The sequence below is a fragment of the Schistocerca cancellata genome, chromosome 6 (genome assembly GCF_023864275.1).
Source record: "Schistocerca cancellata isolate TAMUIC-IGC-003103 chromosome 6, iqSchCanc2.1, whole genome shotgun sequence".
In the NCBI taxonomy this organism is placed as follows: Eukaryota; Metazoa; Arthropoda; class Insecta; order Orthoptera; family Acrididae; genus Schistocerca; species Schistocerca cancellata.
This window is the reverse complement of record NC_064631.1, coordinates 392,356,390-392,375,658: the sequence shown is the minus strand read 5'-3', so window position 1 is coordinate 392,375,658 and position 19,269 is coordinate 392,356,390. Positions and strand designations below refer to the sequence as shown.

At 44.2% G+C, this 19,269-nt stretch overlaps 1 protein-coding gene across 1 annotated transcript in view; it reads left to right on the top strand.

The window, feature by feature from the left end:
- Nucleotides 1-349: 349 nt before the first annotated feature.
- LOC126088344 (NADPH oxidase 5-like) overlaps nt 350-19,269 on the top strand; it is a 460,603-nt gene continuing 441,683 nt past the window's right edge. The window contains exons 1-2 of the mRNA XM_049906479.1: nt 350-607; nt 714-827. Of these exons, the coding sequence (XP_049762436.1) occupies nt 350-607; nt 714-827 (372 nt within the window). The remainder of the gene's footprint in view (nt 608-713; nt 828-19,269) is intronic.

The window sequence follows — 19,269 nt, the reverse complement described above, 5'->3', positions numbered from 1 at the left end:
AATATCCTGCTGAAATGTAGGGTTAATGACCAGTAGTGTAGTTTACTGTAAATGCACACTAAGCTTTCGTAATTGTTATTTTTTTCTTGTGCTGTAATTTTAATTTCATATTAAATTTCTGACCTGCATCTTCTGTGATCGTTCTAGGTGATCGGCGTCCGCATCTCGTACACCTTGAGTTTCCTGCACAGCGCGTGGGAGAATAACACGCATAGCGTGTGGAATAAGAGGCGTTTCCCATAGCCGGCAGACGTTTTAATTATGAGAGTGCCCGAAGCCCCTGACAGGTCGTGACTCGATTAGCCGGAGGAGTAATTAATGTCGTCATAGCGAGCAGCGCCTCCGCGTCATGTTTTCGTGTCGGCCGTCCTCGGCAGCTGCGCTGACGGCGGTATCTAGGACGTCCCTGACACACGCGCGACGGGACAATTACTGTAATCAGGGGCGCGTGATACAGCGAACGTGCGCCGTGCTCTACCGCGCCCTGGCAATTACCACAAATCTCGGAGCCCGCGCTGCACGGCAACTCTCCGTCGTCGCCCAGCCTTCGATTTCCGCCTCCGGCCCGGACTGTGAGTATCGTCGGCCACCTGTTGCCTGGGCGGAGGCCGCGGAACTTTGTAATTCATGACCCCTCGTTGTCCTCCAGCCGACCGGGTTAGCAACGCCGGCAGCTTTTTTTAGTCGAGTCGCTGCGTACCTCTCTCCAGTAGCGCAGTCTATGCGTCGCCTCCGTCGATCACGGACGCGGGAGTGTTCTGCTTCCATCTCACAGTGCACCAGTGAGAGGGCGTCTGGTTGTATTGTCGCTCGCATGCTTCCTGTGGGTACGTACATTTAGATGAGTGACTATGTTAATTGTGTCATTGCGTATCCTACAGCACGGAACCCGGGAGGCAAATGTTTCCTAAGGAAAATGTGCAGCTTCCATTCTTGGAGTCGTTTAATTTAGGGCAAAATAGAGTGTAATTAGATGTCAGGTACGTTACACTTGTGTCAAAAAACTACCATTACTACGAAAGAAAAACTAGCAGAGAACTCGTTGGAATACAAAAGGAATAGAGACACAGTACCACCTCTGGTAGGTAATTCAGTAATCATAACATAGCCTATATTCACTGTCTCAGTGTTGATAAATATATGCCCGGTGGCTAGCTTCTGGTCACTTTCCCCGCACTGGGATTGCGGGTTGCAGATACTCGTAGGGACACAAGCCTGCGCGACCGCATCAAACAGCGCAGATGGGGAAGCTCTTGGAATATAACTTCATAGCATACGTGCGCTTTATGCACAGGCATCGATGTCTTTAGCTATACAATGTTAACTGGACAAAATTCATGTCTTTAGGCAAAAAATTCCTGGTAATTTCATAAATGACTTACATAACTGCATTTACCACCACTCATAATGAAGAATTTGACAGCGATATTATTAAAACCTTTATGCTAGCATTATTACTACCGCACTGGTTACATGATAGTTACGATCTTAAAAATTCGTCGGAAAGGCAGTATTCATAGGATGTTAACCACATTCCGTAAAATAAGCTGATATACAACTAACAGATAGACTGTGCTGCAGTGGAAACCAACTTTGTGACCTTTGTAAAGAACCAATCAAAGACCAACCATCAAAGATGTTGAGAATTTCTATCCTGATTGTCGAAAATAAAACGTGCCTTATTTGTGGTTACAGTCATTCACGCTGACGACTTTTCATAGGTAGTTAAAAAAAATGCTCAAATATGTGTGAAATCTTATAGGACTTAACTGCTAAGGTCATCAGTCCCTAAGCTTACACACTACTTAACCTAAATTATCCTAAGGACAAACACACACACCCATGCTCGAGGGAGGACTCGAACCTCCGCCGGGACCAGCCGCACAATCCATGACTGTAGCGCCTGAGACCGCTCGGCTAATCCCGCGCGGCCATAGGTAGTTCAGTTCTTGTATAAAATTTTCGACATCAGAGGCGGCTTTCGCTCAATGAACCAAGCTCCTCAACTTTTGGGGCGGATGGTGAGGCATTCGCAAATATAATCTTCTCATACTCGGCGAATAGGCTGGTTTGCCCGTCTCCCCGACATAAATCCCTTCTACTACGTGTGGTATGCGTTGGGGGGTCGTGTTGTAGCACGTCCATATGCTCCATGAGCATATATTCCTAGAATCTTAACCGGCGGGAAAACATGCCTGACACGGGCCCGCCGCTACACTGCTCTACGACAGTCGTAGGGGAATGGACAAGTCCTACACTGGTAAACGAAGAGAACTTTTCACCATTGATTAAGATTCCGATCCTGTCATCGCGCAGTTCTGTTCCAGGAACCTATGACCCATACTTAATAAGTAGCGGTTATCGGCTGCTGTTGTTGACAGCCCGCGACTACCCCGAAGCTGCGATACAGGGTTCCCTGGATCACAATAGCGGCCGAATGTTAGAATGATGTCGCTGAGCTGTACGCCAAACCGACAAGCAGCTTCCCGCAATGACGAGCATTTTTGCCATAAAGCGAGATTGCGCGCTCGCTTTAGCTTGAAATGATACCTCGAGGCATATTCGCAGACAAATCGCGTGCAAGAGCCGCACCGTCCCGTTCACGATTGTAATCACCCCGTGCTCTACTGAACAGAGCTCAGAACGCAGATTTCTTTTTATTTCCATTACTCAGGTTCCTGTACATAGTTATTTCGTGTTCAAAAGAGAATTGACGAAGAGTCTGGAGATGAAAAAAAGAAACTATGCAAGTAAAGAGGTTATCCAAAATTTTTGAGCATTTTATGTCAACAATATACGAAATTAAAACACGTACTTCATTATTTTACACTTTCGAAAAATTTCGCCACACTCCTCATGATCCCTTTCGTTCTGGTGAGAGAGATGCCCTTCGGAACTGGATATACGTTTCCTTGTTTTTAGTCGCTTTAAGAATATGATTTTTAGAGATACTGCCGAATGTTATTAAATAAATTCTAGTACAAGTTGACTGGGAGGAAAAAGAACTCAAGACACATTTTCTTTTCGACAATCAGGATACAAATTCTCAAGATCTTCGGCGGTTGACTGTCTAATACAGTGAAACGTTACAAAGGTCACAAAGTTGGTTCCCACTGCAGGACAGTCTATCTGTTAGTTGTATATCAGCTTATTTTACGGCATGTGGTTAACATCCTATGAATACTGCCTTTCCCACGAATTTTTAAAATCGCAACTATCAAGTAACCTGTGCGGTAGTAATAATGCTAGCATAAAGGATTTAAAATATCGCTGTCAAATTCTTCATTATGAGTGGTAGTAAATGCCGTTATGTAAGTCATTTTAGAAATTCCCAGAAATTTTTTGCCTAAAGACATGAATTTTGTCCAGTTAACATTGTATCGCTAAAGACATGCCTGTGCATAAAGCGCTCGTATGCTATTAAGTTATATCCTTTGTGTATCGTTACAGATCATAGGCATAATTAATGTAACGATAGAATTTTTATACGTCGCAGTTCCACGCAGCGAAGTAATTATGTAGTGGTCTCCCCAGCGTTCACTGGTGAATGAAAGAGTTTAATATTAATCAATCAGTACTTAATTAAAAACTTGAACTTGACTGCTACAGTTGAGTACAGAATCAGGGAAACAAAACTGAAGTACCACTTTTGTTAGTCTGTGAGTCGAATTATATATGAGAAGATTATATTTTCGAAAGTCTCACCTACCGCCCCAAAAACTCATTGAGCGAAAGCCGCCTCTGATGTCAAAAATTTGATACAAGAACTAAACTCCCTATGACAAGTCTTCAGTGAGAACGACTGTAACCACAAATAAATATCGCAAGTAATTTGCGAAGGTATCTGCAGGCAGAACACCAACGAAAACGAAAGCACTTGCGTCGTTTCCGCTCTGTGGTAAAGTGACAGGGAGTGTTACTATGCTCCTGGTGAGACATAACATCACGACCCTCTACATCCCTGCAGCTACAAAACGTCAGTTCCTGTGAAGGAGAATGTCAGTCTCAGAACTAACGGCATTTACAAAATACCGAGTGAGTGCGGACAATATGACGTCGGCAGGCTGGGCCCACGACAGAAAACGCTGGACTGAACATGTTTCTGTAGTAAGGCTATCCAGAGAAATCGGCTGTAGCTAAGTATGTTTCAGAATTATACACACAATTACATTCAACGATACATCTCTCATTATTAAGGCTAACAGTTTACGAAATAATGTAATAAAAGAAGGTACACAGATCAAAGTATGTGATAACACCAATACTAATGACGGCGGTGCGGAGCTGAATACAGAGCAGAAACCAGCCATCAAGAGGTTTAGCGGTGCCGTAGACGAAGGATCAAAACATGGCCTTACACGACAATGAAATAAGTACCAGTGAAGTCACAGCCAGTTACATGCCTATTTAAGGATGAGACTAACAACAATACGGCAGTTAACGCTAGACGATAGCTGAGGAGTACACGAAAGAAAGCTTATCACGGCTGGAAGCTCGAGAAGATTTTATCAGTGATACCACCGCTAAATCGAGCATTCACATATCCTGGGATTACTCTGAACCAAATGGAACCATGGTAATCATAAATGACGATGATCTTTGAATCCCAACCTCCGGAAGACTACTACTGTGTAATTAAGACCATGTCAAATCATTCGCAGTTCAGTTACTTGTACATACGCAATATCGTCAAACGTAACAGGACCTGACAATACGTAATTTATAATAACGCATTACAGACTGAGCCGGAGCGGTAGATCAGCGCGTTCGGTCAGGGGCTGACGACCGTCTGAAATAAAAAATCATCGATAGAGGTTGAAAAGACGTCATGCGATGTCCTCAGAAAAGCGATCTCTTCTATGAAGAAAGTCGACAAAGAAACAGATAGAGAAAAGAAGCCAGAAAAGGTGGTCCATCGGTACAATGCGTGCCATGAAACCGAGAGGTCGCAAGATCGATTTCCGGTCGGACCACGAATTTTTCGGTCCTCGTTTTAATATAGCTTTCCCCTCTCAGCGATGTGGGGAATCACTAGAAACGACATGTGGTACTGTTGGCACGTTAAACTGCAGGTTTCCTTTCCCCGATTGGGCAACCAGGGTAGGTTTGGAGCACGCAAATTGCCAACGTGGCGTCACTTGACTTGCACCAGTTCATCGAGCCACACGAAATATTTTCCCTTAAGAGTAATGCAGCTATGTCACTGAAGAACTCGCTACGACCAAGTGGTGATAGCGTAGAGGCCTGCGCCAAAAATTAAACGTCTGAATTTTTGCAGATATTTTGGACGATTGAAATGAACATATCTTTTGTCACGAGTATAACACGTTCAAAGCACAATGCGATGAGTGAATATTCTTTGCATAGTAATAGAAAGCAAACGACACAAAACATCAATAATGTTTTCTGTTATTTTTTCCACTTGGCGACGACATCCTCGTTCGTGTGAGACATGAGTACATCAGCTGTGCTAGTTCAGCAATAGTCCTCTACGGAAGACCCAAATATTTGGTAAATTTAATGACACTTATACCGTGTGTAGCAACTTTGTAATCAAACATACGGAAGCTCCAGCTTAAAACAACACAGACATCTAAATGCACAAGACTGTCTAATACAGTGAAACGGTAGTTGTGGAGGGGGGGGGGGGGGGAAGGAGTCGACTGGGTGATGTGAGGACGGCATTCAACTATATTTCGAAACGTACTTAGCTAACGCAATTAATAAACTTATGAGTAGTTGAACTAGAGCTGGCTGTTTCATTGGAGAGAGAGTACACACTTTGTAACTGTGAATAAAAAGGTTCCGTGCGGCAAGTGTGGGTGTTGTGGTCAGAGAGTGCACTGGTTATCAGGGAGACAATCGAACACAAATCAGTAAGATGTTCGATTTCTCCATGTATGTGTGTGCGTGTTTGTGTGTGTGTGTGTGTGTGTGTGTGTGTGTGTGTGTGTGTGTGTGTGTGTGGGTGTGTGAAAGAGAGACAGAGGGGGGAGGGGGCACTCCCCCTCCCACCCCTCCCCAAGTTTATAGAAAATGATAGCTCACCAACAAGCATGCAGGTTGTAACGTTTTTGTGTCACTATGTTTGTGCTTTATCTCCAAAATGTGTTACCTTTAGGTGCATATAATGTCTAGATTTTAATTTTCTGTGTAATGTTCTGGAACGATACTGAATTTTCTAAACGCAGTGCTCTGAATGTAATGTGAAATGTGACGGCAACTGTGAATGGAAACTTAGTAGCTGTAACTCGTTCGTGCGAAACATTATTAACAATTGCTGTTCATTTGCTGTAACATGTGAAATTCATGTACTGAAACTAGGATAGCATGACTTACTAACTCTCTACTTATCATGTGGAACTGGAAAACGTAATCTGCAATATCTGCAATGGGTTTAATAATTAAGAATTTAATCATGAGATGTAAAGACCAATGAAACACATTACTCACCGACTTGCCCTTCAATAATCAAGATTTTGCAATGTAAACTGTCGTATGCAACAGTCGCGTGCAGTTACTTATATTGCTTTCAAATTACACAGAAACTGATCAATGTTCTCTGCTCCCCAAACATACTAAAAAGTGATTCGTCATGGCCCCAAACATAAACCTTGCCTGACCAACGAAGATATACTATGCTCTGCAACAGCACCTGAAATAAATCACGTAGCTACAGGTGTACCTGAAATAAATCACGTCGTCTGTGCGATGCGCTGCTACCCACCGTCAGTTAAACAAATCCCTACACAAAATCCATTTAAATTCGGATACAATTTCCTGAGCATGTAAATATTTTCCCAGACAAATTTTTGATATTCATGAATGTAGTCTTCACATAAATAATCAGCCCTAATCATGTCACGCTAATATTATCGATCGCAGCAAATGCAAAAGATCTGGTGCACGTTAGCTCTCTGAGCACATACAGACGTGGAAAGAGCGCGTCCTGAAAATCATTCTCTAATCATCTCTACTCACGGAAACCGTCAACAGTACAATGTAATGACCTTGTCCAGCAAGACGCAAGTGACGTCATCTACTAGGAACATAAACTTCTATGACAAAGAGATCTACTCCAGCCATGCGCTATGGTACCAGACTCGCTGCGGCAAATATCACAAAAACTACAGCTACTTTTCATCATACAGGCACCTTTCAATGTGATTGAAGTATTCTCGTGTGTGTGGGGGGGGGGGGGAGGGGGTATGTTTACACTGCCACCATTTCTCACTGGCTAACGTAACGATACGAAAATCTACCTACTGTACCCATTAATCCCGAATTACGTCAGAACGGTTTCGAGAATACTCGACTGGCATGATGATTCTTGTGTACTTCCCCCCTCTACACCGGACCATCATCGTATTGAATACATCGATAACACTATAGAGGCAGGTGTGGGTACACTGCATACTGTCTCTAGGTTTCGTGGAAGGTGATTTCGTGGTCATGCACTCAACTGGCTCCCCAACAGTCTGTTGTGGAATCGATCCTACGACATTGCATCGTCGCCATCTGAGCAAAAGTGATTGTTACGCGTTAATAAAAGACTCCATTGATGACGAGTGTACATTCATAGTTTACGCTTGCCATTGCAGGATCCGGTGAGAGTTGGCGGGTAGCTTATCTCCAAAATTCCTGGTTGTGTGGAAGACATTCTTCGCTCGGGGACTGGATCTTTGTGTAGTCATACTCATTTCCCTCATCCTCATCACAGAGACGCAAAAGTCGACGGCGTGACGTCAAATAGAAAGATTTGCAGCAGGCAGCCGACCAAACCAGATGGGATCGATATAGGCTTCGCCTACGCATCGGCACGAGGTGGGATTCGAATACACGACCTCTTCTTTCACGATCCACTGACTTGAGTTACACCAGGAAGATTGTTACTTGGGTATGTTTGGAGACTCAGTCTTTTCTGTCCTTGAGTTGTCGTATCCACATGCCGCCCTTGAGCCGTCGAATATAAATGTCACAACCATCTTAGTAAATTACTCTCCTACTCTCCGCCTCACCCTCACATCCCGTCACTTTCCATGTAAATATGATTGTCGTAACACAACAGGTAGTGCAATAAACTGTACGTATTATGGAATATGCAGGCACATCACTGTTTCATGTGTCCTAGCATCTGGATTTAGGTTTTGGAATGTTTCCGTTATCCATTCCACTCGCATGATGGAATAAGTAATTCAGAGAGTCCATCTGTTAAACTTGCTGTAGTTGATTTACTGTGCTAATATTCATGTGAAGAATCCTATTAAACAGCATTCAAATCTACTGCCCACGATTCAGTAGCGCTAATGTCGCTTGCATCGCATACGAGTCATGTTAAGAGTCAACCTTATCCAATCGTTTGCCGGTTAGACACAGGCCAATGAATTTAAATTGCATTTGGTACTCTACATACAGCTATGAAACGCAGATTCAACTTGGTCGTCTCATTTCATTTCTTGTTGCACATTACGTACTTGCAGTACGAACTTCGTCCATATTTGAGAGAGCTCATTTAAGCTGTCTACCCCTAATAGTTCCGTGAATAATTCCGAATGCAATGGAACAAGCAATATCAGTCTTAGTTGATAATTAGCTCCACATCCACTTGTGACGGGAAAATTGGATCTTTGCAGGTGCGCGCCCTCTTGGAAATCAGGAGCTACTTGCTCCGCTAACGCACTATAAGTCGCTGCCTCCAGACAACATTAAAAACGTATATGAAGTTTACTTCTGTTTTTAGGAACCGTTGTTACAAATTTCTAATCACATAAAACTATGTGGTTCCAGAGACCTCTTCAAGCCTCAGACATTTATGATGTACGACGACTGTTCGAAAAGTAAGGAATGATCGGTCGCGAAATGGAAACCACAGCGAAAATCAAAACTGTTTTTTTTTTTTTTTTACAACAGCTAACTACACCTTCCAACCGCTTCTCTACATGCTCGCCGCCCCCATTTAGACATCTGTCGTAAAGTTGTCCCACCTTTCCAGTACCCTCGTCACAGAAGGCAGCCTCCTGTACTTTCTGACAATTTTCTACGCTGGACTGCAGCTCGTTATCTGTCCCAAAACGCTGTCTTCATAGCCAGCAGGTTATATGAGCAGAAATGAAAATCAGATGGTATCTCACAAGACGCAGTGTGGGTTCTCCACAACAACAGCGGTTTGCTGCTTTTATTACAGATATGTGACTGAAATGTATAACAGATGTAGAAAACACACAACGTAATCCAAAAAGAAAAAATATATCTACTATAGTACTGGCCATTCAAATTGCTACACCACGAAGATGACGGGCTACAGACGTGAAATTTAACCGACAGGAAGAACATGCTGTGGTATGCAAATGATTAGCTTTTCAGAGCATTCACACAAGGTTGGCGCCGATGGCGACACCTACAACGTGCTGACAAGAGGAAAGTTTCCAACCGATTTCTCATACACAAACAGCAGTTGACCGGCGTTGCCTGGTGAAACGTTGTTGTGATGCCTCGTGTAAGGAGGAGAAATACGTACCATCACGTTTCCGACTTTGATAAAGGTCGTATTGTAGCCTATCGCGATTGCGGTTTATCTTATCGCAACATTGCTGCTCGCGTTAGTCGAGATCCAATGACTGTTAGCAGAATATGGAATCGATGGGTTCAGGAGGGTAAAACGGAACGCCGTTCTGGATCCCAACGGCCTCGTATCACTAGCAGTCGAGATGGCAGGCATCTTATCCGCATGGCTGTAACGGATCGTGCAGCAACGTCTCGATCCCTGATCAACAGATGGGGACGTTTGCAAGACAACAACCATCTGCACGAACAGATCGACGAGGTTTGCAGAACCATCGACTATCAGCTCGGAGACCATGGCTGCGGTTACACTTGCCGCTGCGTCACAGACAGGAGCGCCGGCGATGGTGTACTCAACGACGAACCTGAATGCACGAATGGCAAAACGTCATTTTTTCGGATGAATCCAGGTTCTGTTTACAGGATCATGATGGTCGCATCCGTGTTTGGCAACAACGCGGCGAACGCACATTTGAAACGTGTATTCGTCATCGCCATACTGGCGTATCATTCGGCGTGATGGTATGGGGTGCCATTGGTTACACGTCTCGGTCACCTCTTGTTCGCATTGACGGCTCTTTGAACAGTGGACGCTACATTTCAGATATGTTACGACCCGCGGCTCTACCCTTCATTCGATCCCTGCGAAACACTTACATTTCAGCCAGGATAATGCACGACAGCATGTTGCAGGTCCTTTCTGGATACAGAAAATGTTCGACTGCTGCCCTGGCCAGCACATTCTCCAGATCTCTCACCAATTGAAAACGTCTGGTCAATGGCGGCCGAGCAACTGGCTCGTCACTATATGCCAGTCACTACTCTTGATGTACTTTGGTATCGTGTTGAAGCTGCATGGGCAGCTGTACTTGTACATGCCATTGACTCAATGCCCAGCCGTATCAAGGCCGTTATTACGGCCAGAGGTGGTTGTTCTGGGTACTGATTTCTCAGGCTCTACGCACCCAAATTGCATGAAAATGTAATCACATGTCAGTTCTAATATAATATATTTGTCCAATGAATACCCGTTTATCATCTGCGTTTCTTCTTGGTGTAGCAATTTTAATGGCCAGTAGTAAAATTGTACCAAACGATAATGAAACAATTTTGCTAAGACAAAAATATAACCGTGTTTTTCCAAATCATATTTTACGAACTCATAGATAGAGAGATTAAAACTCAAAGAAGATTGGGGTCAATAAGCAAAGTAAAGACCGTCAACTCTGAAAACTACAGTGCGAACATTTAAATACAAAATGCGTTTAAAAATAAACACTGGTTACTTTTAAGAAAGTCTAGAACGAGACCTGGATTATGTTTTCATTGTTGCTTTAACTTAATATTAGCATCCTTGATTATAACGAGATACTGTTACCTTTTATGAGTAACACACAGAAAACTATTGCTTCTCTAGGAACTTCTTGTGATCTTATACCTCTACCAGAAATATAATATTACGGAAATTCGCTCTGTTCCGGATTAGTCTATGGGATTAAGCTGCTGGTAATGAAAACGACATTTAAGCAGATGGTATCTACATCTACATCCATACTCCAGAAGCCACCCGACGGTGTGTGGCGGAGGGTACTTTGAGAACCTCTATCAGTTCTCCTTTCTATTCCAGTCTCGTATTGTTCGTGGAAAGAAAGATTGTCGGTATGCCTCTGTGTGGGCCCTAATCTCTCTGATTATATCTTCATGGTCTCTTCGCGAGATATACGTAGGAGGGAGTAATATACTGCTTGACCCTTCGGTGAAGGTATGTTCTCGAAACTTCAACAAAATCCAGTACCGAGCTACTGAGCGTCTCTCTTGCAGAGTCTTCCACTGTAGTTTATCTATCATCTCCGTAACGCTTTCGCGATTACTAAATGATCCTGTAACGAAGCGCGCTGCTCTCCGTTGGATCTTCTCTATCTCTTCTATCAACCCTGTCTTGTCAATACATCCAACGCACCTCTCAAAACTTAACATCATCATTTTCTTAGACGTGTGTTACACAGCAAGGTTAATTAATGCTCAGTTGCTTCTCAGATTGAGATTAAAATGGAGAAAAAGAAGAACGTAGGTGAAAAAGAGAGTGAAATGTTTTTTTTTTGGCACAGTAATTGATTACTGTCCTTTAATAATAAAAATAATACTCTAAACATACATACTCAATACCTAGAGTGATCCATCAATCGCAATACGTTACTCCATGTCCGTAATACTGCAGCATTAGGATCACGTTGAGCCCCACTCCTGGTACTGTGGCCTCGCTCGTTCTGGTAGATTTCTACGGCAAAAAGGAAAAGATTTCATTGTTCGTCGACAGCCATGCCAGAGACGAAGCTCTAGCTCGTGTGCAAGAAAAGAAATCGGTCTTTACGTTATCAAAGGACGTACCCCCAACTAATTTACTGGGATCACGGTAGTCCCGGATGAGGATGACCAGACGGATATTTTATCACCACTTTTCCCGACTTTGTAGCCGAGTTACTGGTGCCATTTTATACTTCCGTTGACGTTTTCGAGTTTGTTGTCATCATACCTTGCTCGATAGCTCGCTATTGGCAGCCCGACCAAATAGTGAACTGAACAAGTCCTTCGAGTTTTTATAAATATTAGTTGCTTCTTACCATCGGCAATAGTAGTCCGTTGCAAGTGGCCTAGGAAACGTTTCCTGCATGGGATTGGCCTGACCTGCGAGGAATTCTGAGAAAACTGAACGCTAAATAGCATGATTTTCTCACGCTAAAGTCTCCGTCTCTGATGATTAAATTCTTCGAGACTCTGAGCTACATCATCTCCAATATTACTCTGTTCCTGAAATTGTCATCTGCACCGTTATTTAGATTGACTGCTATTTGTCACGTGCTGACCAAGTATCAGATGTGATCAGGTCAGCGTTTCAGCCGCTGGACCACACTGCTCGCCGTTTCTCCCCCTTATTAGGTGCTGCTCTTTCTGCCTTCGCTTATGGAAAACATTGGGAGTGGGTGGTAAATACAGCCATGGATTATTATCGATTATTCGTCGCTTCACTCACCAAAATTCTTGGGAACTACTCGCACCTTGAGGAATTCAAGAACTGTGATAGTGTCATGATATGTCTTGAAGACATGTTACCTTCCGAACGCAAGACAGACTTAGATCTTCAGTATCATAGTACTTTTATCCATTGTCTAGAGTCATATTCATATCAATGAAGAACTGTAATAGTTTTCCCTCGTTGTAGAATGAATCCTCTACCCCATCCGGCGTCGCATTCGTTTTACGTCACGTATTAGAATGTCCAGTCATAATAATGTGACCACCTGTCAAAAGGTTGACTACATTTTGTATCGCGGACCATGACGAGAGGTTCTGGAAGGTTCTGGAAGGTACCGCCAGGGATGTGGAACCAACCCGACGCCAGTGCTGTGGCCAGCTGCACTAGGCTTTTCGGTTGACGATTCATGGCGCGAACAGCCCGATCGAGGTGGCACCACAGTTCTCGATTCGGTCTAAATTCTGGGAGTTTTGTGGCCAGGGGAGTACGGTAGACTAATCCATACGAACGTAAACTGCGACCTGTGTGACACGTTGCATTGTCCCGTAGTAGTTCCGAGGAGAAACCAACTGCATGGTCCCCAACGATAGATGCATGCCTGGGTTGATCCATTGTGCCTTCCTGAATGAAGAGGTACACAGGAAATACCACGAAAACATTTCACAAACCGTAACGCTCCCTCGTGCGACCTCGACCACATTCTTCCAGACGTTTCACGCCGTACATGCCGAAAGCCATCCGTCCGATGGACCATAAAACATGATTCTTCCAAATAGACCAGCTGTTCCCAGTCAGTGAAAGTCTAGTTGCAGTGCTGGCGTGCAGATTCCAGTCTTCGTCGTAGATGATCAGCAGTCAACACGGGTGCATGAACCAGACACCTGCTGCCGAAGCCCATACACAGCAACGTTCGCTGAAGGGTCATTGAGGAGACCTTGGTTCATCTAGATGGTCAGTTTCTCAACACTTGCACTTCTGTTCGCCAGCACACATACCCGCAGCCATTGTTCGCCCTGTCACATATAGTTCGTGGTGCACCACAATTGCCTCGCCGCCGTATTGGATAGCGTCATTTTGCCATACTCGGTGCACTTTAACCACAGCGGCACGTGAACAGTTTACAGACTTATCCGTTTTGCAAATTGTTCCACCCTTGGCCCGAAAGCCAATGATCATGCCCCGCCACGCGGGATTAGCCGAGCGGTCTAGGCGCTGCAGCCATGGACTGTGCGGCTGGTCCCGGAGGAGGTTCGAGTCCTCCCTCGGACATGGGTGTGTGTGTTTGTCCTTAGTATAATTTAGGTTAATTAGTGTGTAAGCTTAGGGACTGATGACCTTAGCAGTTAAGTCCCATAAGATTTCACACACATGTGAACATTTGAACATGCCCCTTTAGACGTCAGATAAATCTCTCCGATTCCACAATGCAACAACAACTGTACTGTCCTTCACGTCACTCCCCCCTCCCCCACCTCCAACATCGTTCATTTACCCTCCATTGATAGTGCTGCCATCTGCAGTCGGTGAGTGGTTATTGCACGTTGCCGTCGAACAAAGGCGATGGTCACATTAATGTGACTGGACCGTGTATATCACTTACATAGCAGTCTGTAGCCATTAGATCGAGACACCGTACCAACACGTGTTCCGGTTTTCTGACTCCCTGCCTATAACATGAAAAAATGCCTTCTGCTAAGTTTCCAGTGCAAGCCGTGGTGCGGCAACTTTAAGGCTGCCTGTGGTCGCAGTCCGATCTTGGGCAGACGTCCTGCTCTTCGGAGAGACGGACGGGATTTGTGAAGTCCAACGGCGTCCGCCTCTGCAGCCACCGGCTCCCAGCTCATCTCCATTGCAAAATCCAGCGGAAATGCCCTGCCGTAACTCTTTTCACTTTGTTGTTCATGCTTTCTTATTTTTCTCAGTAACGAAAAAGGCATGTACGGCTCTCCGGTGTGCTCGAAGCTGACGTAGTGTCCAAGACCAGAAACTTTCCAGGATGTATGTCTTTTTAAGCGAACGTAATCTGTTTTCTTTTCCTCGGGACTGGGAGTCTTGTCGCTGTTAACAGCCAACACGGAGCCATCTTCTCACACGTGTGTCCAATTAATATTAGCGGCTCGCGAATCCCAGCGGAAAAAAAAGTGGCAGGTAACGCAGCTGACGCTTACTTCAGCCACTTGACGCCAGTGTCGTCATCGTCAATTTCGTACGCCGAGGAGGCTCTTTACAATGTGTCGACCACAAGACAGTTCGTACCTGCAAACAACTCAAATAGATTTAGTCCAACGACCCACATACACAGTATGGAAATTATTTAAGCATAGAATTATGATTTATAAGAATTTCCATGTGTGCTAGGAAGTAGAAGATATATTTCTGAGTGTCACAACTGTCGATCTTATTTTCCTGCACAAGATACTTACAGCTGTGTAGTCTGAAGAGGACTGCCAACTTACTGGATGCCTGGAAATGGATCTTCTTAGTACAATATACATTTTACAGTTTTTTTTTCTTTCTTTGCTAATTCGCATGTTGTCCCGGGAGAGGGAGGTTGAATAAATTCTGGATCTATATCTAGATAATTAAAGTCGTTCCTGCCCTTTCCACACCCTTTTCTTTCTACTTTACCGTCAATACCATCCCCGGATGATACAGATACCACAAGACGTGAGTCTTTAAGGTCGACTGTTCTTTTGAAAAAGGTGAGAATCAAAGCTTTGTGCCACCATATCATGCCGCACTCATAACTGAGTGGCCGGTTTTACAGCGTTCGACGTAGTCCGATTACACGGCGAACATCGATCTGAACAGTCAACTTGATTGCAGATTGGTGCAGACATCACGTGTGCAATGGCCAACAGACGTGTAAAGTCCCTCTGTGCTATCTCCACGCCACTGCAGCCGTTGCATTTAATTTACAGCGAGATCCATATTAGTGGACCGTATCACTGATGAAAACACATGCTTCTCTTGACGGGACAACCACAACTGTTGATATTCAAAAACTATCAACCTCTGCAATTCGACTTTTATGGACTCACATTTTATATGCACCTGAAGATGGGACAGAGGATCCGTAAAAGAGTTCGCTTTCCTTTCAAAAAACAAATAAAAAATTTTACGACTGTAGCCGATCTTATCATTGATGATACATCCATTGCGCTGAGCAAGGGAGAAAGGAACTGAACCGACAATGGAGAAAGGTGTGCTTCAAGTATCCGTCGAGCTAGCCATATGAGGTTTTTCGGTGGTGTTGGTAAATCAATTTAGGCTAATGCCATTGCCTCTCCCGCTCTCTCTTTCTTCTCACTAGCTCCTACAGAGGCCTCTTCTTTGCTCTCGGTAAATATTTTCCTATAAGATTTGTTTACTGCTCAGACACTCTCAAAACCATTTCATCTGGAATCTTCAAATCACTGTTGAAATTTTGAGAAGCTTCCTCGACATTGACATCAAACATTTATAATTGTTAGAAGCGTTTAGACTCGCATCAGGACGCAGTCACGTCGATATTTCGATTTCTTTATTTTGGTTAAAGGCTTCCACATCATGCCAATCAAGTCCACGAAGATTTCTTGGTCCGCAGCTCGTAGTCGTGCGGTAGCGTTCTCGCTTCCCACGCCCGGGTTCCCGGGTTCGATTCCCGGCGGGGTCAGGGATTTTCTCTGTCTCGTGATGACTGGGTGTTGTGTTGTGTCCTTAGGTTAGTTAGGTTTAAGTAGTTCTAAGTTCTAGGGGACTGATGTCCATAGATGTTAAGTCCCATAGTGCTCAGAGCCATTTGAACCATTTTTGAAGATTTCTTCAGCAATAATGATGCCGATAATTTGCTACAACATTGTCAAAACTGACCTATTGGTGTGTCTACAGTCAGGCAGCTGATAACTAAAACAAGAAATAAGTCGGAATGCAAGCTGAGGCTTGTTGCACCACCGTCTTATATTCTAAGCTCCAGGCGAGTTAAGTGCGTTTCCGTCATCTTTCGAAATCATAGTAGTCTCACGGTCTTATGACTATCCTGTACGTCAGAAGCACATCTTGAATGTCTTAACTCTCCTCCTTTTGCGTATGTCCCTTGTAGGAGCTCCAGCCTCTAAAATAAATAGATTTCTGATAGCAAGGTTGTAGCCTTCCGTATCGTCGCACATTTTCGGCCTCCACTGACTGCAGCCTGCGGCTCCACAAGCCGCGTTGGCCGGCACCGTCAGAACAGAAGCGGCCCTCAGCTGCGATGAGCAGGGCGATACAAAGTGGTGGGCCGAGGGAAAGCCTCTGCGGGCGGCGCGTTGCGGCCATTAGCCGGCGGCGGCGTGATTGAGCCGTCAGATAGGCGCCAGCGCGTGCTCCGGGCAGCGCGCCACAGATAACGCATCAGCCGGCTTCCGAAACTGCGGCTGCCGCGAGAAGACCCGCCTCGGCAGAGGTGAGAGATGTGTGAACTGAGCAGCACGCACTGTGGCACCCTCGTCACATCAGCAAAATATTCGGCCTCCGATTTATTTTCAGAAACTGCGTAGCGCTACGAATCTGATGACCAAAGAACAGCGTCGAGGAAAAGTCTACATCTACATCTACATACATACTCCGCAATCCACCATATGGTGCGTGGAGGAGGGTACCTTGTACCACAACTAGCATCTTCTCTCCCTGTTCCACTCCCAAACAGAACGAGGGAAAAATGACTGCCCATATGCCTCTGTATGAGCCCTAATCTCCCTTATCTTTGTGGTCTTTCCGCGAAATGTAAGTTGGCGGCAGTAAAATTGTACTACAGTCAGCCTCAAATCCTGGTTCTCTAAATTTCCTCAGTAGCGATTCACGAAAAGAACGCCTTCTTTCCTCTAGAGACTCCCACCCGAGTTCCTGAAGCATTTCCGTAACACTCGCGTGATGATCAAACCTACCAGTAACAAATCTAGCACCCCGCCTCTGAATTGCTTCTATGTCCTCCCTCAATCCGACCTGATAGGGATCCCAAACGCTCGAGTAGTACTCAAGAACAGGTCATATTAGTGTTTTATAAGCGGTCTCCTTTACAGATGAACCACATCTTCCAAAAATTCTACCAATGAACAGAAGACGACTATCCGCCTTCCCCACAACTGCCATTACATGCATGTCCCACTTCATATCGCTCTGCAGTGTTACGTCCAAATATTTAATCGACGTGACTATGTCAAGCGCTACACTACTAATGGAGTATTCAAACATTACAGGATTCTTTTTCCTATTCATCTGCATTAATTTACATTTATCTACATTTAGAGTTAGCTGTCATTCTTTACACCAATCACAAATCCTGTCCAAGTCATCTTGTATCCTCCTACACTCAACGACGACATCTTCCCGTAGACCACAGCATCATCAGCAAACAGCCTCACATTGCTATCCACCCTATCCAAAAGATCATTTATGTAGATAGAAAAATCCCGGACAGGTCGACAGCGGTAGTATAAATCGCGTTTAATGTTATTGACAACTCTACAGCGGTTAGCACTAAACGAATAAAAGTAAATTGCAAGATATTCTTCACGGGGTAGAATGTGCCATTTTGAAATTCAGAGACGACTACCAGATAATGTGTTGTGATCAGACGAAACTGCTATCGTCCGGCCATAATTGTGGGTTCTTTGATTGCTCTGGGAGAAGGCTCATCAGACTAGAAATATTAGTTCACTTTTTTACATAAATGAATAAAATATTTACTTAACTCTGGCACACTTCTTTGCCACAAGAGTACTGGATAATTTACAACTATCATTGAGTAAGAAAGCATCACTTGATTCATAAAGTAACAAACTGATCTCTTGAGGTACAACAAATACGACAGTACAAGAGTGCACTGCTATGCTGAGAGGTTGCGAGGTCTTCTCGAGTTCTCCCCCATTCCCCCTCCCCCCATCAATTGTTGGGGACTGAAGCGCGCCGACGCTGTTATCTGTGGTATCGATACACGTTGCCGATTCTGGTGCGGCACCGCAATCTCTGGACGATACTACATAGTCCAACGTCGACTAGACATAATTATTATTGTCATTATTATCATTATAATCTATTATTATTATTATAATTATCATCATCATCTACATAAATTCCTGTAGTAAGGGATAATTAAAAGTCCGGGAAGAACGTGGACAAAAATAATGAAACAGTGCATTGACATTTCTGTTCAGAAGACGGTCGTTTACATTTAGATCAACTGAGACATGAGACATACTGGCTGTATTCTGTGTGTTACAGAAACATTATAGTCTTCGATCTGAAAACTTGGTTTTGCTCATATAAACCGTCCATGACGTTTATTTTCTTCTTCTGTTTTCCTGGGTATCCAGTTAGTATAGTCATTTACAATTTCATTGTTAATTTGTAACTGTGGTTACAAAGAACTTTAATAAAGACTGATGAATCAAAACATTATGACCACGTGGTTAATAGCGCGTTGGTACGCCCTGGAACGCAAGACAGCGCTGTTTCTGATTGATATGGACGGAAACAATTGTGCGCCGAGTTGAGAAGCACTCAAGATATTCCATGGACCTGCTAGCGTATTCGTTACATTCCATACAGAACATGTGGAAGAACAGGCTGTTCTGAAACACAATCTTTCGTAGGATGCTCAGCAGTACAACGACCCACGTGGATGGGAAGAAACATACGTTGTTTCACTCTATAAG